This window comes from Notechis scutatus, chromosome 1 (assembly GCF_049901735.1).
Source record: "Notechis scutatus isolate UNSWTSFEM ecotype Mainland chromosome 1, rNotScu1.2, whole genome shotgun sequence".
In the NCBI taxonomy this organism is placed as follows: domain Eukaryota; kingdom Metazoa; phylum Chordata; class Lepidosauria; order Squamata; family Elapidae; genus Notechis; species Notechis scutatus.
The window spans coordinates 304,953,294-304,978,563 of NC_142009.1; the positions used below are offsets into that span (position 1 = coordinate 304,953,294).

General features: G+C 36.1%; 1 protein-coding gene across 6 annotated transcripts in view; it reads right to left on the bottom strand.

Moving 5' to 3' along the window:
- Positions 1 to 16,515: 16,515 nt before the first annotated feature.
- Positions 16,516 to 25,270, bottom strand: part of BCL11B (BCL11 transcription factor B) — a 165,086-nt gene continuing 156,331 nt past the window's right edge. For 4 of the 6 annotated variants that reach the window (XM_026679396.2, XM_026679393.2, XM_087952145.1 and 1 more), the window contains one exon: positions 22,443 to 24,679. In XM_026679396.2, coding sequence (XP_026535181.1) covers positions 22,668 to 24,679 — 2,012 coding nt within the window. In that variant the 3' untranslated portion in view covers positions 22,443 to 22,667. Of the gene's footprint in view, positions 17,457 to 22,442; positions 24,680 to 25,270 lie in introns of those variants that run through there. The other 2 variants (XM_026679392.2, XM_026679394.2) reach the window with 2 other exon arrangements.

Sequence of the window (25,270 nt, forward strand, 5' to 3'; positions counted from 1 at the left end):
GACTCCGGAGGATGGTAGAGGACAGAAGGCCTGGAGGAATGTTGTCCATGGGGTCGCAATGGATCGGACACAACTTCGCAACTACCAACAACAAAGACTGATTCCAGCATCAGACTCAGGAGGGGATTAAAATGTGAAAAGACATGTAAGAAAAATAAGAGAGACAGATGACAAAGGTGGCTATGGAGGAATGATAAGAAAATAGTGGAGAAGAGAAATGAAGATATACAGTATTAGAGATACTATATATGAAAGATTGCTATAGAGCCCTGTTTCTTTTTTATATACTAAATTTATCATGAAATAGAAATAGAAATAAAGGTAGGAGAAGGGAAAGAAAGAAAGAAAGAGAGGGGGGGAAGGAAGGAAGGAAGGAAGGAAGGAAGGAAGGAAGGAAAGAAAGAAGAGAAAGAAAGAAAGAAAGAAAGAAGGAAAGAAAGAAAGAAAGAAGGAAAGAAAGAAAGAAAGAAAGAAAGAAAGAAAGAAAGAAAGAAAAGGAAGGAAGGAAGGAAGGACGGGCTTCCAACTATTTTTAGTGCAGTAAACTACAAAATAGAGTTGCAATCTCAGCTTGTTATATCATTGGTGAAATGTTAGCCATCTCTATAACAGCAAACTATTTTAAGCGTCAAAACCCAAAAAATTTTTTCTGTTTCAAGCACAGTCTCAAAGCAGTCTCCTAGTAAAAACAAAACAGGATACATTCTTTTTCTTAATTAAAACAATTAATTTTGCCATTTTTGCCAACTCTGTCACTTTTTCCATCCATTCTTCCATAGGATAGGATAGGATAGGATAGGATAGGATAGGATAGGATAGGATAGGATAGGATAGGATAGGATAGGATAGGATAGAATAATTCTATATTGGCAGGTGTGATTGGGCACACAAGGTATTTGTCTCTGGTGCATAAGTTCTCAGTGTACATACAAGCAACAAGTGATAAATCATGATCATAATAATCATACAATACGCCTATCATAAATCATAAGGTACATCACAGTGATAGTCATAGGATACTAAATAAGCAATCAACATAAATCATACTAAAATACTAAATATACCAATTAATATAAATAGTAAGATACAAGCAACAGTTATAATCATAAGAAGATATGGAAATAGGTAATAGGAAAGATGAGAAGGATAATAGTAATACAGCCCTACTAGGTAGTTGACAGGAATTAGTTGTTTAGCAGAGTGATGGCATGGGGGAAAAACTGTCTTTGTGTCTGGTTATTTTGGTGTGCAATGCCTTATAGCATCATCTTAAGGGAAGAAGTTGAAACACTTTATATCCAGGATGGGATACATTCTTTTTCTTAATTAAAGCAGTTAATTTTGTCATTTTTCCAACTCTGTCACTTTTTCCATCCTTTCTTCCATTGGGTTTTTTATATATCAATTTTTATTGAAGTTTATTATAATACAAAATACAGATAGGGGATAATAAGGGAATAGGGAAGTGAAAAAAAGTAAGAAAGAAGTGTGAGGTAAAGAAGGAGGAAAACGTTGTAGGTCAGTGGTTCTCAATCTCAACAACTTTAAGATGTCTGGACTTCAACTTCCAGAATAGTGCTGGAGAATTTGAGGTGTTGAAGTCCTTAAAGTTGCTGAGGTTGAAAACAATGTTGTAAATCTATAAAAACAATATTGATTTATTTTCTAAGGCAACATGGGATGCACTATATTTCTCATGTTAGATTAACAGTAGTATCTTGATTCATGACCAACATTATAGCTTATATAAAAAATATATTAACTTATCATGTAATGTCTTCTCTATAAACAGCACCTGACCAAACATGAGCAACAGAATTTTGCTTCAGCAGAAGCTTACAGCAAATCTTCTGCACAATTCGTAACATAGATAATCAGTAAAATAAATCAAATCCTCTCCCTTTGGACAAAATAAGCTATTTCAAAATGAATTTTCTCTCATTTCTCTACCCCACCTTGTTCCTCAATTCAAGAGGCAAGCAAAACTTATTTGTTTTTTAATGCATATTATGTAAGCATGTTTGTTCCCAGATTGAGCGTTGGAGTGCCAACATGCACCAAGGGAACACAGAGATGCTGGCACAACCTTAATGATCGGATGCATTTATATCCAACCCAAAAAAGGGGGAAGGGAGAAAACAGTTATATCTCCTCTCAACATTTCCTATAATATGTTCCTCAAAGTTTCTTTCTGGCTAAGTATATTTGAGAGGTGTGCTGTAGGTAGAGAAGATAAACTGGTGCCAAGGGAAACAAGAAAACAAGAGATTTGCAGTGATTTTATGTGTAACATCATGGTCACAGCAGAAGGCAAAATTCGGCAGTATACCTCTTTCTATCACCTGTCTGGGACCAACAATCAAACTATTCCAGTTTGGACCTGCCTCCACCAACAACTATTCATTGATGGCAGGAAATAGGGAGATGAGACAGGAAGTTCTTATCATCAATCAACGAAGACCGAGAGTTGTTTCTTCTCCTTTCTAGAAGTGCCCTTTTCTTCCTGTCATGTCATTATGAATACAATGAGCAAGAAGATATGCAGAAGGAAACATGGAAAAAATATTGTCTTGATAGCCCAAGTGAAGAAACATCTGTGATATAGGAGATTAGAAATAGCTTATGTTTGTTCCTTTATTGGACAAGAACAATATCCACGGGGTCAATTGTAATTGGGGATGGTGAGTGTGGTTGTCTGAGTGGCCAATGCACCTTGAATGCAGTTCATGGGTTTAGCAGTAGTGTTTGGCCATCACCAGCAGCCAATCACTAAACTGAGTAATATCAAAGTGGGGAGGACGAGCTTAGCTACTTTGTGCTTCTTTCTTTAAGAATCTATACTTTATCTTGGGGCTTCTAGCAAGAGAATTCAGGATTGTATTGACAATATCTCATAGGACATACAGGTTATCCTCTATTAATGACCACTCATTCAGTGACTGTTCAAAGTTACATAGGTAAATGAGTGGTGGTTATACCAGTCCTCAAAGTTCTGACCAACACAGCACCTGCACGGGAACATGATTGCAACCTGGGTGATTGGCTTGTACTTATGATGTTTGCAGCATCCTACAATTTGCAACCATCCTTGTCAGCTTCTCACAAACTAATTCAATGGGGAAGATGGCAGAGAAGTTCACAAGTTAATTAGGTAAATCTCCCCAACCAGATCTGAGGTGCACCAGCCAAACACCACCGCGCGCTATCCCCAAGTCTCTCTACTTATGCTGCACCTCCCTAGCCACTTCCCTGTTTTTCCCAACCATTTGTGTACATTGGTACCTATTTTCCCATTCAGCAGGAAAACCCCACTGTACTCATTCTGTGCCTCCCTAGCACCGGAAAGCCCTCATTCTCTCTCTCAGCCAGAAGCAGTGACTTTACCTGCCTTCTGGCCTTCTTGTGAGCTGCTTGAGACTTCCTGCCAGCTTCTCCACTGAGTTTGATTGTTGGAAGCTGGCAGGAAGTTCCAAAGAGGTGCTTGCTTAATGACCCGTAATCCTTGCTTAACAACAGCAACAGGGACTACATGGCAATGCAGCCATGTGGCCTTATGCTTTATGACTGCATCATTTAACAATGGAAATTCCTGCCATAATTGAAGGACTACCTGTAATGGATATTTGCAATCTTCAGTTGGGCATATTTGATTATCATTTCTGGCTTTAATAAGATGTGAGATCTTTTAACATGAAAACTCCAAATCAAAATGAATTTACAACAAGTAGGTGTTCAGACACAATCTTTTAACACATGACTCATAAATGCATAATTTGGTGAGCAATATATACTGTAGAACAAGTGAGACTTTCAGGATTCTCAATGAAGAGAACTTCAGGACTCTAGTAAGCAATGTGCTTCTATGAATTCTTCCTTCTTTCCCATCTCTATGTTGGTTTTCTATTGTTTACTCACTCATCCCATGATTGAGCATACCAGGTCTTCATTGAACTGTTTTACAATGTTTCCTCCTCATAAACAATTATTTCCTTTTTATGTTTTTTCAAAGCATATTTTTACAAACTATTTGCTACAGGTTTCCTCAAATCTGCTGATACCTTCTCATTTGATGTGAATGGTGCTGCATAAATATGTCTGTTATGTAAGATACAGAATAATGACACTTAACAAATACCTGTTAAGGAAAACAAAGGAGAGAAGTGTGTAATTTTATACTAAAGAATTTCTAAAAGAAAAAATATATTAATTTTTTAAATTTAGATAACACATAAGCTTCCATTACAAAATATGGCCTGATTTCAAGGGTGTGTGTGTGTGTGTGTGTGTGTATGTCTCTATCTATCTATCTATTTTATATATATATATATATATATATATATATATATATATATATATATATATATATATATATATATATATATATATATATATGGATCTTTGGTTATTGGGTTCTCTCGCGTAAGATTCAAAGTATCTAGGCAAGCTTTGGCGAGGTCCCACTCGCCATCTTCAGGCTGGTGCTTTCGGCTTAGTGCCAGTGCAAGCAGTGTGTGACCGGAGCTGCCATCTCTCTCTATACAAGTGGTGGGGATGGTGTGCTGGGCTGGTTGGCTGTGCTGCAGCCTCTTGATTGGTTGATGGAGTTGATGTTGGTATAATGGGCTGTGTAATGGCCTTTTGTTGTGGAGATATCCTGGATCTTGTGCTGTCATCTCCTGGGTCGTTAGCCTCTTGTGTTTTAACGGCTTGGGTAATGGGTTGTGTGATGGGCTTGTGAGTTCTTTTGTTGTGGTATCCTGGGTCTTGCGTTGTAATCTCCTGGGTCGTTTGTGTTTTGATCTCTTTTCCATTAGCCTCCTGTGTAGTAACAGCTTGGGTAATGGGTTGTGTGATGACCTTGTGAGATTCATTTGCTGTGTTGTGACTTCTTGAGTTCTTGAGGTGTAATTTCTTGAGTTTTCTGAAATGACCCAGGATATCACAGCACAAGACCAAGGATACCACAGCAATAAATCTCACAAGGTCATCACACAACCCATTACCCAAGCTGTTACTACACAGGAGGCTAATGTAAAAGAGATCAAAACACAAACGACTCCAGGAGATTACAACGCAAGACCCAGGATACCACAACAAAAGAACTCACAAGCCCATCACACAACCCATTACCCAAGCCGTTAAAACACAAGAGGCTAACGACCCAGGAGATGACAGCACAAGATCCAGGATATCTCCACAACAAAAGGCCATTACACAGCCCATTATACCAACATCAACTCCATCAACCAATCAAGAGGCTGCAGCACAGCCAACCAGCCCAGCACACCATCCCCCACCACTTGTATAGAGAGAGATGGCAGCTCCGGTCACACACTGCTTGCACTGGCACTAAGCCGAAAGCACCAGCCTGAAGATGGCGAGTGGGACTCGCCAAACGCTGCCTCAGATACTTTGAATCTTACGCGGAGAGAACCCGAATAACCAAAGATCCACATACAAATACCATGAGAACCTCAGAAAACAAAATATATATATATATATATATATATATATATATATATATATATATATATATATATATATATATGTGGGTCTTTGGTTCTCAGAAGCTGAGATGAGATTTCATCGAAACGTCGCCAGGATACTTCCAATTTTACATGGGAGAAAACCCGAATAACCAAAGATCCACATACAAATACCCGTGAAAACCTCAGAATATACATATATATATTCTTAAGTTTTCGGGTACTTACATGTATGGTATTCAGCTTTGTTCAGGTATTTTCCCACGTCATTATAGTTGTGCTTTTAACGTTGTAGCAACATTTTGGCAGAATCTCATCTGCCATCATCAGGCTTCTATATTGTGTTCGTCAGACACAAGCTGATGATGGCAGATGAGATTCTGCTGAAACATTGCTACAACTTTAAAATCACAACTATAATGACATGGGAAAATACCCGAACAAAGCTGAATTATATATATATGTATATGTATATGTATATAAAAATGATTAGTAGGGAGTTTAAAAGGGCAAGAGAATCAAAGCTTTGTTTAAAATAAATGCAGCAATGTATCCTTGTCAGTTCCTGGCTCTGCAGTTTGCTGCTTAACTAAAACAAAAGCAAAACAAAGTGAGTTTACTGCACTTCTTTTTAACGTTTGAGCAAACAATTGAGTTTAATATTAGAAACAAGTTTGCATGTGGTTGCTTAGGAATGAATAATTCCTTGATGCCCTCTGATATGCACCAGACTGCTCTGGGATGTTTTTGCAATTCAGCTTGAGCAGTTACCAGAGTATGCAGTGCAGAAGAACATGACATTGTAATCTTGGTCATGTTTTATTTATATAGAGCAGTGGAGCCGATAGGGTGTGTTAACAAACAAAGATGATTGCTTCAGGGGCAGTCTCTCATCCTGAGGTAATTAAGACAAAGTAGCTTCCCTGGCCGAGAGATACTCACTGCACACAACCTTTTGTTTTCCTTTGCTAAAATGATCTGCCTCAACCAGGCCAGCAAAGCTATATCTATAGAAATGCAGTGCTGTTCTTTCATTGGTTAAAAGGTGCATCATTAAAGGGCAGAACATAAATTATATTTCTTCTTAAAATCCATATTCCCTAAAAGCCACCAAATAGAAAATGTCAGACTCCAAGAAAGAGCTGGATGCACTGAGGGCAGGGGAGTAATAATAACAACAAGAGACAAAGATAAATGAGGAAGCCAGGAAACTCCTAAATTAAAAGCATTATCTCGATGGCCAACTACCTTTGCTTTGTACCACATATTGAGAGAGATTCAAAAGCTATGATTTCAGCCATTTATCTCTTTTAGGAAAAGATATGAAGGAAATGAGCTAACCTGTTGCTGTCTAGATATGCTGGAACTGTAGCGTATCTGTACTGATGATGTTACCTAGTTTGGTGATGAAACATCTGCAAACAAACAACCAAGCTCAGAGAGCATTAAGGATTTCACAGTTCATTCCTGAGCTACAAATATTCTCTTCTATACATTGGAACTATAATCAGCAGAATTCAACAAAAGCTATGTTGCTGAAAAAATCTTGGAGCTACAAACCCCAATGCATCTAAAAGGTAACAGTTTGTGAAAGACAAGTCTAACATTAAGTCTAATTCCAGGACTGACCCAGTGATGTTATGTTGTCTTAGACAAAGAAGGCCTCCTGCCCTTATTCTATATATTGAAGTGGTCCTTGTTAGCAGCTGACTCTTCATGATATGGTGAGAGAATTTGTGAAAAAGACTGTGTAATAGTAATGAACTGCAAACTGAATATGTCAATACAAAGAGTTCAATGCACTGTAGCTTTAGGTTGCATTAATAGAAATATCATTTATAAATCATGACAAGTAAAAGTTCCAACCTGTGCTATTTGGGGGAAGACCCTACCTCAACCACCATATTAAGTTCTGGGTATCACTTTTTTTAAGAAGGATTCAGATATTCTGGAACAGATTCAGAGTAACAATGATGATTGATAAGTAACACTGATGGTAAAGGGACTAGAAACCAAATCCCATGAAAAGAAACTGAAGAAACTGAAAATGATTAGCCTCAGAAAAAGAAGATCGAGGAGAAATGTTATTTTACAGATACTTTAAAGGATGTCACACCAATGAAGATGAAGATCTATTTTCCATCACTCCAAGTATGGATGCAGAGCAATGCTTTCAAGTTCTTTTAAGGTGGATTCTTAGCAAATATTGGAGAAGAAAAAAAAACCCCACTTCCAAACAATAAGAGCAGTTAAAGGGTTGAATCAGAGAACTTGTAGATTCCCTTTCACTGTATGCATTTAAGCAGGCTAAATACATTTTGAGAGTGTTTTTATTTGGACTCCCTGTACTTAGCAGAAGATTTCACGAGGTCTTTAAATGAGGACTCTTGGGTCCTATTGATGGTACAGTTCCCCTCCCCCAGAACATGTAATAGCCGTGTAGTATTTTTACAGGGTTTCCTTAAATATCTCCATCCTCCAAAAGATGGAAATAGCTCAGGATCTCAGCAAAAAAGCTAGTGACATCCTTACAGAATCTGCTTTCTGAAAACGTGCTCACGCTGTCCCCTCAAATCTATGACTCTTTGACTTTCTAATTATGCTATCCTAGTTATTAAACTTTTTGAGCATCTTTAACTTGCGAATCTTTTTCAGAGAATAGGCTGTCAACTATTGGAATAATAAATTACACAATGGCATTTAACAACTAAAGATTTAGCAGAGATGTATATATTTGTCTTTGTTCCCCCTACCCTAAAATATGTTTACAAATAAATGTATCATTAAAGAATAAAGAGCAAAGTAAAAATTATTTTGTAGGGTTTTATTGCCAATGTGACTTGCACACAGTATGGTTCTTTTTTTTTTTACTTCAATTCAAATTTCAGAAGCATATTTGTGGCATGAACATGTGGGATTTTGAATTCAAAATATGTTTCCCAAGTTGTTCTGTAATATCCCTTGAATATTGGGCAAGGAACAGATTTTGTTTCTGCTTTTTTTTTTTTTTTTTTAAAAAAAGAGCACTAGCTTCTGTTATGAAAGGAATATGTAAGTTTTCAAATGATACTGTAAAAGGAAAATGAAAAGTTTGACTATTGTTTTATAAAGCTACGTACTCATATTAAAAAGAGAATTGCTTCACTTTCCAAGTCTTATAGTTTTACCCAGAAAAATGAAATGCCAGCCCTGTTTGCAAATATACTTGTAGAGGTACAAACTGCAGGCCTAATCTCTACAATCTCTCTTTCAGTTAGCAGGTCATACAGGCATTTAACCCCAAATGCACAATGGATATAAATGTGTCTTTATGCTGTAGTATATAGTTAGAAAAGTGTATTTGTAAACATGTGAAACCTGGAATTCATCCATAGTCTACAGGCGGACAAATAAAATCCAACCTTAAACCATTCCACTTCAAGTACTGGATGTATTATGAGACCAGCCATACAGAAACATTTTAGGAATGCAAGCCATCTCCAATGAAATTTTAAATTATCCTGCTTGACATATGGAATGATCTTCTCCAGATTGCTTTGAAAAGCATTATTTGAGAACTGTGGATATAAGATAGGTCGATCAACAACCCTACATTTGGTAGACAAAGATCAAGAGCAATATACAGTTCTTCCTACTGTGAGTTAGATTCTTCCTCCCCTCCAAGATTTCTCAGTGGGAAGGACTTTACAACTTCCTCTGACATAATTCTGCTATATGTGAGAGAATTAGTCTTCAGCTATTAAGACACTGGATACTGAAAGGCTGGGTAGTTTTATATCTCAGTTTTTTGTTTTCTCACTAAATCAGGAACACACAAATTCTTCCCGGGGAGATTACAGAATTTATCTTTTGAGCAGTGTATCAAGGATCAGGGTGATCAGAACTTTAAACCAACTTTAAAGAGACAAACTGATATTCTCAAGATTTTCAATGGGAAGATTGTTTTCCTGTCCAAAAGATATCCAGGATTTGTGTATGTATGTGTGTGTATGTGTATGCATGTATATATATACATATACACACACACAAAAAAAATAACCCATATTTAAAACAAATTTATATCTTCATTATAGCACAGGGAAATATTAAAGCTAGGGGAATATTGGATCAGTATGATCTCCTTAGGACAAATGAACTGTTGCCACATTCGTGCATCAATCTAATTTACTATGTTTGTTGATAAACGTCATTAAATGTTAAACAATGAAGTAAAAGTAATTTCTCAGATAGCCCAGACTTTTTAGATTAAAAAAAAATGTTGGTTTGTTTCAAAGATATAGTGAAGCCATAAGTGTGATCTCTAAATAGAAATGCAGGATATACACATACATCAGAATAAAGTAGAAAAAAGTATTTAATGACCTACATAGTTATGTCTCAATAAAGTCATTTAGCCACATTTAATACCAGTTTCAATTACCATTCTCAGAAGCCCCACATAGTGTGCATTACAATAGTCTAAAATAGGGGTCCCTAACCTGTGGGTATGGCCCATTAGTGGGCTGTGAGGGATTTGCAATTGGGCCATAGAAATGGCTGGCAAGCAAGCATGCATGCATGCACACACTTCACTTGCGTTGGGGGTGGGTGAAGACGTTTACACCATCTCCTCCCCCACACTGGTCCTCAAAGTTGGAAATGTTTGGGAACTCTGGTCTAAAACACAGTGCTCAAATTCATCTTTTGCAGAAAAATGCACAAGTGAACTTCTAATTGAATAAGCCAACTTATTTAATTGTATGTTTTCCACCTGAAAAAAGACATTGTTGCTTTAAAGGACTGTTACATTCATAGACGGGGTGTCCAAATCGCTTCTTCCAAACCATTATTGAAGTATGCATAGCCCTAGTCTGGGTTCTCTACCTCTGCGTTATGCTACCTCTGTGGTCAGGAAATAACTGCCCAACTTTTCTCTTCTAGTGACTGGAAAAAAGGAGTATGTGGGAACACTTTTGGAGTGGGAAGAGACATACCAGCTGCATAAGGGAGAAAGTCTCTTCTAAATACAGCATTTTTTCTTTCTTCTCTTCTTTTTCCCAAGTTCAGTGGGATATTGATATGCCTCAGAGGAAAGGTTTTGTCCAGTATGGTAGGCAGCTGGACAGAAAGTGTCACCAAGAACTTCTTTCATTCTGGGCTTCGTTTTTACAAACTATTTATAGCTATTTCACATTTATCCTATCACCACTCCACATACTTTTGGAGAACTGTGGATATATGTGTAGAGTTATGAAATTAAATTTGTTTAAATATATTTGAAAATGCCCTGATCTAACAACCTACACTGCTTTGTAAACAATCATGCATATTATTACATTGATCACATTATTAAAAGTGTTGTCCTTTTCTCTCCAACATTTCTGCCCTGAAAGAGGTTGAGGAGAGATATATAAAAATGTATTGTTGTAACATCTTTGAAGGTACCCAATTAAAGCTGCCTTTAATTAATGTCCTTTCAAGCATTTACCATTTCTATTATATTCATCCCATTCTATCAAAAAATTAAAACATCTCCAAATTTTTCCCATTATAGTCTGTGGATGAGTTTTCCCCCCAAATCAAATTGCATAGCAACTCAGATTGAATCAGGATGCTCTCAAATCTCAGAACACAAACTTGAATTAAATCATGCCTGTTGTGAATCCCCCAATCTCCAAATCATATTGAATCAGAGCTGAAGTCAACAGGCCTCATAAAAAGTAAGTCGAGACATTTCCTTTTTAAGGACAAATCACCATCATAGACTGACATGTTACTAGATAAAACTATGTAAATAACCATCTTTATTGCCCTGCATTGTTTGAAAAATCTTAAATGCTGCTTAATCCCAACCTCTGCTAAGTATTGAAATGGGGGGTCCCTAATGTGAATTCTGCCTTTTTATGTAAATTAGCCATCCATGGTCTCCATGTACGTTTTTCCCCCTCCTCACTTCTTATTGTTTCTTCAGGTTTTGTCAAGGGAACTGTAATCCTTTCATATAATCCTAAAATCCATACAGCTCAAGCAGTAGCATTAATGGTGAAAGATGTTGTTATAGTTCACAACTAAAGCCAGTTTCCTTACCTCTTGGTAAAAGGCTATCGCTGATATGTTCTTGATGCCTATCCAGTAGGATTTCTTCAGCTTTCTTTCTAGAATAATCTTAAACTTTATGTATGTACCTAAGGTATGTTCAATGTGTATATGCACAATGTTTCTTAGATTAGTCGGGTGAAAACAGCTTGACATTCAGTATAAAGAGCTTTCTATAACCATCATGAAAGGTTTCTAGATGTGATAAACAAAAAAACTATCCCTTCTTCAAAAGAATAATGCAAATGGATCAGTGTTGTTGTTTTTAATAGTAATTCTATTGTAAGTGCGGCCTTCACACCCATACAGCAAGTTCATCAAGTTGGCTTTGGAAGAGAAGATTTCCAAATCAGATACGCAGCATAGTAATAAAAAATATTATTAGATTACTCTAATGCCTATGCACATTAAAAGTTCCCTTCAATGTGCTGCTGCTTATTCCCTTTTTAACTCAGAACACATTCTTTTCAGTTTCTAATATTCTTTAGACTGACCCTTCATCAAAACACAATGAAGCATATTTACCTGAATGTGTAAAGTTCTCCTAACTCCTGAACATGTTAACATGCTCCCAAATCATTTTAATGGTGGAGACTGTTTGTGCATCCTATACATTCCCATTCTCTTCATTCTACTACTGTAGGTATAATTGAAGGTATAAAGTTATGAGGCTATTATAAGGGCAGTTAAGAGTTTGACTTTGGGCCAGAATTCAACTTTGAGGAATTACATTATATTTTAGCCTTGATTACCGCATTATTGTATTAGTGCACAATAATATGCACTACTTTTTTAGTAATGCCACTTGTCTGAGTTGAGTGACTATATAAATAAATTTGAATATGAAGTCCAAGAAACTAGACTCACTCCTTGAACAAGAAAAACAAGTACCCGAGTCTCTTTGAATAACCACGACTTTGCTTTTGGATGAAAAACTTTCCTTTTATCCACAAGTATAACAAAGGCAAAAAGGGAAACTGAAGAAGTGTTTTTATAAGTTTGAAAGTACACTGCCATATTGAAATAGTTTTCTGAGGCTGCTGTATACAAGGAACTTAGCAACATATTTTAACAACCCTACCCTCCCCTTAAAAAAATTTGGAGTCTAAAACAAATTTTTAGTTAGTCTTCCATATAATCCATGCTAGTTTGAACTCCTTCAAATAAGCAGTAAAGACAATATTTGGAGATCATGTCAAATGTCCAATTTATTATTTTTTATAACTTGAAACTGGAACAAACGTTTTGAATGAGTGTACAAATGAAATGGTAGACACATGCTGAACTCAACAATATGACAGTAAGGGGAGAAAGAGGCCAAAAGTCTTGTACAGAGAATAAAAGGAACAATAAATATTTTACTAAGTGATATTGAAATGACATCCTGCCATCTCAACATTTGTATCCATAATAGAAAATGTGCTCCTGTTTTTTAAATGGAGCACAAATACCAAGCAATAATAAATAGTTCCAAACTTGTTGTAAAAGACAAAACCTCCAAGTAAACAACGAAAGCTCATACAATAAGAAATAGAAAAAGGTAATAAAAATAGTTTACTTGCTGGTACAAATGCAAACAACTGAAATCAACAATACTTTGCTTTGCAATTCTAAAATACAAAGAGCACCATAAAATGAGTATGCCTCTGAAAATAAAACCTTGGACTGTGATCAGGGCTAGGATGAAATACCGAAGTCATGACAGTATTCAAAAAGTTCAATTTATTTTCTTATTTTATATCCTTTTATTTTAAAAAAGTGTTACCCCAGAAATGCTCTGTGAATGAATTTTAACAAGTGTGGGACAGGCTTGAAATATGGAATAATTTTGACTTATTTTTTTTCAATTGTAACAGCAGAGATAACTAGGATATGCCTATCACATTGTGCCTTGTAATACTGGAATCCTAAAAGCAGAAAAGGAGGAGTTTCACTGAATATAACATTTGTGCTTTAGAATACCACATACTTTATTCTCGGGTATTCAAATCACAACTGCTGGTGGTTCAGAACTGAGTTCATCTACAATGAAAAATACCCGAAGTGACAGATCTGAATTCCCTTGATTACAGAATAAGGTGAAAGTAGCATCTTGGAATAAAAATTATATCCCTGAATTTTGACCAAAAATATTCCAGAATTCACTGACCATATCCCAATTAAGGAAAAGTCAAACACATAAAATACTGTGGAATATGCCTTTAAGAAGTTAAATTTATTATCTGCCATTTGAAGTTCCTTAGAGATACATCCAGTGACCTGTCCTTCCAGTTCAATTTGGAAGAGATGGAATAGGTGAGATGCATCTTCTTTTCCCTGACCGTAGAATTTCTTGAAGAGAGCTACATTTGGACATTTTCCACTGAGAACCAGACCGTCACCTATTTGTTGTTGCTGTTGTTCACTGCCCTTATATTTAGCGAAATATGTCCTCAGGGATGGAAGAAATCAGGGAGAGGATAAAATAAGACTGCTTGGAAAGGAGAATTAAGAAGATCTAGCTTTCCATCAGTAGGATCTCTCCACTGAACAAAGAACATCCTATGGGCAGGAAAAGCCCTCTTCATAACTGAGGCATTTTAGATCTAAACCTGTGGGGGGTTTTGTGATCACAGTTCCTCTCAATTTTTTTCATAACATTATTGGAACCCTCTCAGATAAAGTTATCAGTAGCTTTTTCATCAGACTTCAGCAATTTCTCCCTGCCTTACTCCACTCAAATAAAATAAAAGATGGAGGGGAAAGATAACTTAGTCAATAAAATAGGCACAGAATTTCATCCTAGTCCTTCAAATATTTGTAAAATTTATGGAATGTACAATTAGGAGTCAACAGTAGCAGCAAAGCAGACAAAAGAACACAGACTGGCAAAAACTGTACAATGGTCCCTTTCTTACAGAAAGGGGAAAAAAGATAGGATGCGCCTGGACCAATTTTTACTCCACTGCAATTCACAGTTGTACTTAACAGAATGCTGCTCTTTCTTCTTTTTTCCCTTTTAAAATGACCACCTGAAAGCTGTGAAGAGAATAGGGTAGAAGGTGGAAATGAACAGGTGCGCTGGTCCCATAAAGTCTCCAGATCAGGCCCCTTTGAAGGAAGAAGGTTTTACATAAGTAGAAAACCTTGCACAGTTGGGTGAGTTGTGGTCTGGTTAGACATTCCCTTAACCCACAGTTGACAAGAGTAATATCATCTGTTCAATGATGAGAGAAAGACAGCATACAGACCACTTCATCCCTCAGGAGATGCAGTGCCATCTAATTCAGTATCGCTGGATACCTTTAACACACATATAAGTTTTATGGAACGTAGCTAGAAAGTTTACATTTGCTAGGAAAAAGTCACTCCCTTTGGGGTGAGGGGCATTGTGGAATGTTAAGTCAAACAAGTTCACAAAAATGAAATTTCTTCTAACAACAGCCAACAGCCAAACACCTAGTTCAACTATACCTGGGAAGGCCTTGATACAAGGGGTCCAGGCAGCTTCAAAGTTATTACTGCCTTGAAGGAACAAGCAGTTTTTTTGTAGGCCATTTCTGACAGAAAAAATATTTATATATATATATATATTTTAATATATATATATATGTATATATATATATACACACACACACATGCACACAACTAAAATAATGAACAAAAATTTTAAATGAAACAAAATTTAATACCCCTATTGCCCCCTCCAATAATTAAAAATAATAATTAGTTTTTTTCTTTTACCCACAGGTTGTCAAACAACCATTTTATTTTACCTTCTTCTGTACAATAAGGTCTTGACATACAAATTTTTTTTACTATTTTATCCTGCCAAATTAAAAAAATATATTATGGCAGCCTGTTTGTTTGTTTTTATTTTTATTTCCAAATTCACTAACAAAAAAGTACATTAAATCCCTTTAAAAGGACAAGCGTACAGTTAAAAAATTACAAGTTCCAGTAAAAATACAGCAAGTGCCTACATTATATGAATCAACCAATATCAATATTCATTCCAGAAGTAGAGGGAAGGGAGAAGGTGGGCAAGGGAGGAAGAGATAAAAATAGGTACAGGTCAGAAATGTGATTTTTTTTTTTTAATCTGCAAAGCAATAACAATATTAAGCATTTTTTTCTACATACTTTTTCTACATGGTGTAGCAGTCACCTTTTAATCCCCAAATACAAGTTTCTATACATTTTTTTCTTGAAATAAAAATTCAACACCCAAGGCAGAAAAAAAAATACTAAAACTCAGACTTTACAGTTACAGTGACAAGAACAAATTTTATAGACCCACCATTTAAATTTTACTGCAACATTTTCAAGGAAAAAAGAGAAAAGTTTTTTTTTTCTTTCTGGTTTTGTAAAATGCCCAGGCATTCTCCATTATTACAAATACTGGTCCACTTTTACAGTAATCAAGAAATTTTAATATATATAATATATACTAAAACCCCGTCACCAAAAGAAAACAATATACACATGGCCATTATGGCATTTTTAATAACCTATTAAGCAAACTTTGAAAAAAAAAAGATTGCTCAAACACACATACACACATTTTTTTACCCTTGTATGTATTCAATACTGTAAACGTATTTTAAGACAGAGTGCACTAAATTTAACTTTTTAAAAAATTAGCCGTTGTTCCTGAATTATTTTTCATTCAATGATAACAACTTGCAATTTGTGTCATTTGAGTTTTAATTCAGCAGTAAATCATTTCCATTCCATTTCCTAAGCAGCGTTGTCCTGAAAAAAAAGAGAAAGGCTGAGAATAATTCAGCAAATGGATGTCCGAAGTTGTGCTGGATATACATCTTCATTTGATTGGGTCTTATGGCAGTTTCATGTCCACTATCTTCAACCAGGCTTTTTTTTTAAAAAAATGTAAATGTGGCTCTTTGTTTTTCATCTAAAGAACATACCTTTCTTGTTCTATCTTTTTTGAAAAGTCTTTTCATTTCACAAAAATTGTTTGCATGTGTCTCAAGAGACTGAAATAGGAAGATCAGTTTTCAAGGCACTCACATCAAATTGAAATGGCAGTAAAAAAACTGTCCAATAAATTATTAGTTTTTTATAGTGCCAGTATTGTGAATGCCATGCTTAGCAACACTGACACTTAATCTCAGATGTCCCCCTTTAATAGTTCACCCATCTCTGGGCCAAGCAAAGACAAAAATGCTGTAATTTCTTGTTTAGAAGCCACTGGTCTTCAATGCAAACAAATAAACAAATATATATATATAACTTTAAAGTGCGGGTCAACAGAATCAAAATGTAAATTTTATAATAATGTACACTAACTATATCAGGGGTTTTCAAATTATTACCTAAAAAGTCTTAGGTTATGAAGATTTGTATATGGATATGTGTGTTCACCTGTGTTTTGTTTTTCCTTTCATCCAATATATCCAAATTCTTGGATACTGCCTGCAAGTTTTCTTGGCAAAGTTTCTCATAAGTGGTTTGCCACTGTCTCCTTCTTAGAGTTGAGAGAAAGTGACTAGTCGAGATAACTCAGCCGGCTTCGTGTCTAAAGCATGACTAGAACTCACAGTCTCCTGGTTTCTAGCCTGATGACTTAACCACTACATCAAAAGCACACAAACATATACAAACAGATAACGATTGACATTTCAGCTGAGGGCACCTGCTCTGATATGAAAGGCTAAAAGAACAGCAAAGAATTAGAACTATAATAACTTGCAAAAAGTATTATATGTCAGGATGAAAGGATCTTTGTAAATAAGGGAAAGCATATTGTTCCACGTCTGATCAATTAACATGTCAGTTAAAGAAAATAGGCTTTGCTCTCAGTCAAAATACTCAAGTTGAGGAGAAGAAAATGAAGAAGAGCCTGTATCTCTTCTAGCCACTGTCCATGCTTCCCTCAGAAGAACCATGGAACTAGAAACAGAAAAGCAAAGCAAGTGAATAAACACTACAATATATTTTCTTCTTCAAATCAATGTTATTTACCAAATGAAGGTTCCGAATTAAAAGGGTTTTCAATAAAATATTCAAACAGAAGTAACAATGAAGCAATTAGTGACTTCAGTAATTCAGGGAACATTTCAGCAACTCCCATTGAAAGAACCTCTATTTACCATTTACAATTTAATTGGAAAAAAGATTTAATATATATGAAGAATCTCCAATAACTATGCAGTGTGTAAAATGGGACTGAAATGTTTGTGGCAAAACAAATGTAGAAAAACAATTTTTTTTTAAAAAAAAATGCTAAATTAAAAAATGCATAAGCCAAAAACATCTTATTTAGAATGGCAGTTCTTAAGAAAGTTTAGAACGTCAGTTCTTAAGAAAGTTTTAATTTCAGACATTAAGAAGAGCTTTATAACTGTATAAATTCAGAATTTATTAAAAAAAACCTGTATTTTACATTTTGCTTTAAAGGATTCAGACCTGTAATTTCAAACTCAAGAGTTTAATGGAATCAAACACCTTTCATTTTAGTACCATTTGAAAGGCTGCAAAATTTAAAACCTTCCTAACAAATTTAATGCTTATAAGTTGTTTTAATGGCACCCACGTAAACAAATGGTTGTTGACCTATTTTCCTTACAATAACATAACTGTGCATTATATGAGAATATTTTAATGTTAATGAAAAAATGCCTCATCAGTTCACAGTTGGTCATTATATAATAGTTGCTATACCTAATATATCTATCATTGTTTGATAAGCTTACTACTGAGGTTCAGTGAAAGGTTTACTACCAGACTTAAGTTGCATGCTGTTATATTGTGTTTGTTTTTACTTTTTTCAAACATTTTTTGGAAGCTCCTTTAGGAATTCTCATTTTTCCACGTATTCTTAAGAAACATTTTGATTAAATGGCCATAGCAACAATACAACGCTGATGTGTTTAGTGTAAGGTTGCTGGCTACATAAGCCAGTGCAAATATACCTGTGGGCCAATCAAAAGTTACTTTCATTAATTTGGAGAGCAATATCTGCCTTGTGTCCATTCCTGTTTTGAACTAGTTTAAAAACTATGAAGATTGTCTAAAGAGTTGCGTCATGTTTTATGCAACCATACAAGAGCAATTTTTAAAAATAAAATGTTGTTTACATTCTAATCTTGGGGTCTAATATTCTTACAAGTGTTCCCATGAGTGTTTAACTGTGATGATTAGCAGCCTTCTGTATCGGCTTCAGCATGCCATAACTTAGAAATCTGTACAAGCTGACTACAAATCACCAGCAATATAGGGGCCTGCCAGGTACTTGAAAATCTCTGCTTCTGTATCTCCGGCAAGCAGCCAAAACAGGAAGCCTTTGGTGAACTACCATATGTGGCTGGTAGGCTGTTTCTAAGGCAACTATTAGGGTGTTGGATGTTATGCTAGTTGGTATCTGCTAAATACTGGGCAAAGTTAGGGGGACATATAATCTTACTGTTTATTCAGTTGTTCTTTTAATTTGGCCATTTCAAAGGGAGATGAACTTTAAATATGAGCCTGGTTTAAGCAATATCTTAGGAGTCTGAGAAAGGCTTCAGATGATTTCATGAGAACTTTGTAGATTCTCATGTAGATCACAGGCATTCCATGTGATGAAAATGCAAATATATAAAGGCACCTTTTAAATTTGTTCATCAGGGTTCCAGAATCATACATTGATCCTGTCTGAGCAGAGCATGTTCAAGAAGTGTTTCCATAACTTACAGAAAGAACAGCCATAAGAACACCAGCCAGGGCCCTGCTTATTCTCCATACAATTATGGTAACATAGAGGATAATGTCAGAAGAGAAATTAAAGGATCCTACAATGAAGCTGTAAATATCTGTGTAATTTACAGAAATATTGGGAATTGAGTTTGGAAATATATTTATTCATTCATTCAATTAATCATTCATTCAATTCATATAGCTCCTGATCTCAAACCAGTGACTCTGGGTTAAGTTCTTGTAACAGTAACTGAAGCAGGCAAAATTGCCATATTTCAAACAGATAAAAAAACTGTTCCTAAGATTAAATTAAGGGGATAATATTACATTCATGTTCCGGAGATATGTTTTGAAATCAGTGATGTCATACTCTTCTGTTTTTCCTACACCCAGGGATTCACAGTGCTCTAATGACATTGGCAGTCCCTTATTACCACATTAACTATACCTTGCCTTAATATACATTCCAAATATCATTCTCCTCAATTAGAGAGAAAAGTAATAAATTAAATCACATAAAGAGGATCATGCTGAGAAGTCCTGACTGCTCCTGCTCTCTCTTCTTACAGGCCGCAACTAGATATCGTTGGGAATTCTATTTTTAAGACATGAACCTCAATAGCACCTCTTACGTTCCACAGCATTTGGTGTTTTGAAGTGTACCATCTTTGATTCAGGAAATAATGTAAGGCCATTGTGTCTACTAGTTATGGGCAAAGAAATCGTACACCAAATATCTAAACCAATTGGCACAAAAATTAGAAGGGAGGGAAAATCATTATAGTGTGAAACAACAGATTTAATTTACATTGAATCTCACAACATTCAACTTTACCAGATAATCCTGATTCTAATAACTGAAAGAAAAGCTTCTCCACAGTAGGCATAATTTTATATATGTTTGTTTTCTCCCAAACTACTTGTTTTTATCTAAGCTAAAAAGTCCCAGATGTAATGTTTCCACATAAAGCAATTGCTCTTGCCCCTTGATAATTTTGTTGCCTTTCATGCACATTTTCCAGTAGGGATTTTTTGAGATGCTGTGGTCAGAAACATACACAGATATCTGAGTGTGATTACACCATGAAGATAACTATTGTATACATCTTTATAAAGATATTATAAAGGAAATTTATTTATTTTTATTCCTTTCCTAATGATCCCTACTGTGGAGTAATACTTTTGCTGTTGTTTTTATAAGAACTGTACACTGCCTCAATGTTATCTTTAAGCTAATTATTACTATTAGTAAAATCCATTTTATGGGTGTATCTGTGCCAGCTACACTTCATAAAAATACTCATGAAATTGGGAATAAAAAGTACATGGTAATATACTTTTTATTCTGAATTGCAATGACCTTCTTAATGCCCAGTTATTCAGTCTAATAGAGCTCTTTGCAGTCCGTTGTTTTAACCACCTAAAATAATGAAATGTCATCAGCAAATTGGCCACTAGCTGCTCAGCCCTAATTTAAATAATTTATGAATAAGTTTAAAAATACTAGTCCCAAAAACTAATCCTTGGGGAAAGAGCCATATGATACAACTTCTATTTGTAATTGATATGGTTTATTCCTTTTTTTCTTTATTCAGTTACTAGCATGGCATATTACATATCAAGTGAAATATCTAGTTTTCCAGTAACATAGGTATACCTATAAAATTATGTTTATTATCCATCTTGTTTAAAGTACATGTTTTACATTAGCTAATTATCTTGCATCCAATTCTTTGCATTGAAGGCTACAAAGTGTTAAAATTGTGTAGAATTTCCTTTCAAAAGAATATTAGAATAAACTAGAGAAAAAGGATTAACCTATTTTATAATTAAATAATACTAATTTAATCAGGACAACATTTAGAAAAAGTTCATGGTATGATAATGATTTAAGATTTAGAGCCGCAGTCTTTAATTGATTAATCAGCTTTAAAAAGCATATTCACGATCTTTAACAGGGCTTATTCTCAGAACAATATTCTCAGCATACAGTACAACTGTACCATAAGCAAATTTTTAAAAAAATCTATTATTAGCTGGGCAACTTTTCTGTTAGTCAATTAATATAATTATAAAATGCTAATAGTAAACATCATATAAGAAAAAGCATTTTTCTCTAACTATCAAAACAGCCTGTCTGATTGGCATTGCACACATGAACAATACTTTGCACAATTTCAAAAATGGATGTTTCCCATTCCAACCTGAGGATGTCAAAAAAATGATTGGGAACCTTTTGCACACTATGCCCCTCTTCATTTCACACACCTCTAAAATGAATACCTACTGCAAAATATTCTAAAATATTCTAAAACAAAAATGTACCTTTTTCTTCAGAGGTTTTGTTTACTCCTAAGCAAATTTATGCAGATTTAACCTGATTTGATGGTTTTTCAGTGAATGGCATAATCAACGTATCATTTTACTCGTATTGTATATGCATTTCTTGATGCACACATATACTCACAGAAGTTTACTAATTAAACTACTTTTCAGTTAAAACATTCACTAGTCTTTTGCTGCATATTGGTATGGAATGATCAGTTACTGCAAATGTACATATGAAGCTCTCAGGGCTCTGGATTTCTCCTTATTTAATGAACTGTGTAGCAGAAATGGCAGAAAAGAAAATGGATAAGGCATTTAAAAAATTCCCTAAAAATAATGCACAAATTTTGTTATTGCTTTTGTTATTATAGCTGCCTTTAGAAAATTTGGTGCCCATTTTTTTATTTCTCAAAAAGTTTATTTTAGAATCTGTTAAAATAATATTTTAAATAAAGGCCTCTATTTTAAGTGGCATCATCAGTGCTAATTTTAAAATCCAAATCCAAAAGAAAGTGCTAAAATTTTAAGATTGTTATCCGCGACACTATTTAATATTTCCTAATTCTCAAATGATTTTTTTTCTTTTTAAAGGACAACAACAACAACAAAAACATAAAATGTTGGCTTCTTCACAAGAAATTACACATACTCAGCGTAAGATTCAACAAAGCAGCGGCCCTCTAAAATTATAATTTAAATTGATATGCATCTCCCCTTGTAATGCAAAGAATCTCAGGTTACTATGGGGGGAAACTAGAATGGGATACCCAACAAAATTTTAAAGGAAATCTAAAATAAAAAAGTATTTAAAAAGTACCTGCACATGCCAAAACATAAACAAAAAACCCAATAAATACAGAAATTATTGCACAGTTAAAAGGCTTCACAATTTTTACTGCCTTAACCAATCCTCAGGTTTAATAGAACTTTGTAGACACAGGTTATATTTAAGTGCCAAATTCTGGCACCTGCCATAGTTACACTAAGATATGTTTATGGAGGCAAGTTAGGTCAGCTTTTCTCAATTGGCAATAGTTAAACTGTACAACTTAAATTTTACCTAGACCCCTGCTTTTAACCCAGTTGGGGGTGGGGGGTTTAACTTCTTTCTGCCTGCTCAATTTTTACATCATTTGTCAGCAAGTGTTCGCCATGCCACTTTTTCATGTGTTTCTCCAGGGTGCTGTAAACACTGAAGGGCATCTGGCAAATGTCGCAGCGGTAGACCTCCTTCCCTATCTGGCCATGCGTTTTCATATGACGTGTCAGCTTACTGCTCTGGGCACATGCATAGTTGCAGAGCTCACATTTGTAAGGCCGCTCTCCTGTGTGGCTCCGGCGATGCACCGTTAAGTTACTGCAGTTCTTAAAGACCTTGCCACAGTATTCACACGTGTCACTCCGCCGTCCTTCCTTTGAACTGGGTCGACCGGGACCGGGTCCACTGATATGAGGGGTGCTGCCTCCGCTCGCCGTCCCACTGCGCCCTGAGAGACCACCATCTAGCATATCACCTGGTGGAGTAGAGAAACGCAGGCTTCCGTTCTCTGAGGAATGCTCAGAAGAAGTTGCAAAGGGGGATTGTCGGGAGTCTGTGAATCCTAGAAATGGATCCTTCATGAAGTGCCTTGATGCTGCGTATCCTACCAGCCACTGAGAGTAAACATTTTCAGAAGGTATTATTGTTGCTGGTGGCAAGTCCAAATCTTTTTCTATCTTTATTCTTTTGGAGGAATTGTTTAAATTGGGGGTTGTGATAGGGGTGGGCTTGCGAGGGAATAGCCCTGGGAAGGGTTCACCTGGCCCAAAGTTTCTCCCATTCACTGTCCCTTCCTCAGTGCGGTCGAGTTCTCCAGCTACTGAGTCTTCATCACCTGTGTCTCTCTGGCAAAGGTCTCGAGGGCATAGATCTCGCTGATCTGAAGACCTTTTCATGAAGCCACCTCTTTTCTGCTTTTCAGCCAGCATGTCACTGTATTGCTGGATGGTACCGAGGCTTACATTCTCTATCACTTTTCCTAGGACAAGGGATTTTTCATCTGGCAGCGATTTGGAACCATTCTCTCGGTTACGACTTAGTTCTGAATCCATGCTAAAGCTTGACTCTGGTCGACTTTCATTTTCCAGCTCCTCTTCCTCCTCCTCCTCTTCCTCCTCTTCTTCATTGTCATGGCCTAAAGAAGGATCACTCTCATTCCTGAAATCTGCCTCACTAGACTTTAGTCCCTCTCCAGTAAGTTCACTTGTGCCAGGCTCTGGGGAACTTGTAGCAGATAATCCATCATCGGACCTCCCTGTCATGGATCCAGCTTTGTGCATATGTGTTTTCATATGGCGTTTTAATTTGCTGGCTTGGGAACAAGCATGGTCACAGAGTTGGCATTTATAGGGCTTCTCTCCTGTGTGACTGCGCCGATGGACAATGAGATTGCTCTGAAACTTGAAGGTTTTTCCACAAAATTCACAGGACTTACTCTTTGCCTGAGGCTGAGGAGGCGTAGTGCTGCTTGGAGGCATTGGTGGCAATGGAGGGGTGTTCAGAAAAGGAGATTTAGGGCTTGGCTGGAAAGGATTCAATAAGCGATGCATAGGGTTGCTGCGACTAGGCGAGACTGGTGGTGGGGTCGCATTGTTTCCTGCCAGTTCTCGAAGCCTTCTGGAGAAATCCATCGCTGGCGATTCAATTGCCATGGGGTTTAAACGCATGACTCTGTCAAAGGCACTAGGATGCTGGGCAACTAACCCCATTTCTTCGGCACTAAGGCGATGTGGATCCAGATGATGACGAGGTGGCGGACTGAAGAGGGGAGGTGTATTAGGAAGCCGACCTTCACCAAAGCCAGGATGATCACGCAAGATGGGACCTGTCATTCGCAAGAGACTAAAAGGGTTATTGTCGCCTAGGAAATTCATCAGCGGGGACTGTGCAACAGTCTCGGGTCCCAGAGGAGGAGGGATGGTGATGCGTGGAGTAAGGGAGCTGTTTGAAGGGCTAGTTTCCAAGTAGATACGGAATCCATGTGTATTCTGGGCATGCTGAAGCAAGAACCAAGCGCTATTAAAAGGGTGCTTGCATGTTGTGCAAATATAGCTTGAAGGCTCATCTTTACCTGTTGAGAAAAAGAAGGAACAGAGAAAAAGGGAGAATAATTAGAAAAGTAACCTAGAGGACTGTAAATAAACTTTCCCCCCAACAATTGTAATGTAAACATATTTAATCAAGAGGAGGCATCTGTTCTTGTTTAACATAACCTGTACATGCATGAAATCCATCTTTATCCTAAACTCGATACCTTATTGCATAAAAATTCTTTAAAGTTTTAATACCAACTTAGAATAAACTAACTTACATTTTCATCCATATTCCAGTCCAAAGTTCTACTCAATTGAACATTAAATGTTAGAAACATGTCTAAATCTGAAAAATTAATCTTGTGTACAAATCATTCCATCATTCCCTTTATCAAAAGCTTTGAACATGCTGATGTTTAAGCTACTATAATAATTGAATAGTAATAACTATTAGAACTGCATCTGAATTGTGGTTAATGTAACAATCATATCCATTATTTAATAGGAAAAGGCCAGGAATTTATTTGTCTTTCTAAAATATCGTTCTTTTTCCTTGAAATATGCAGAATAAAGGTTTGAAAGTTCCTAGAAAGTTTTTTCAAAGGCAGTGTAGGTAACCTGTAACTCAA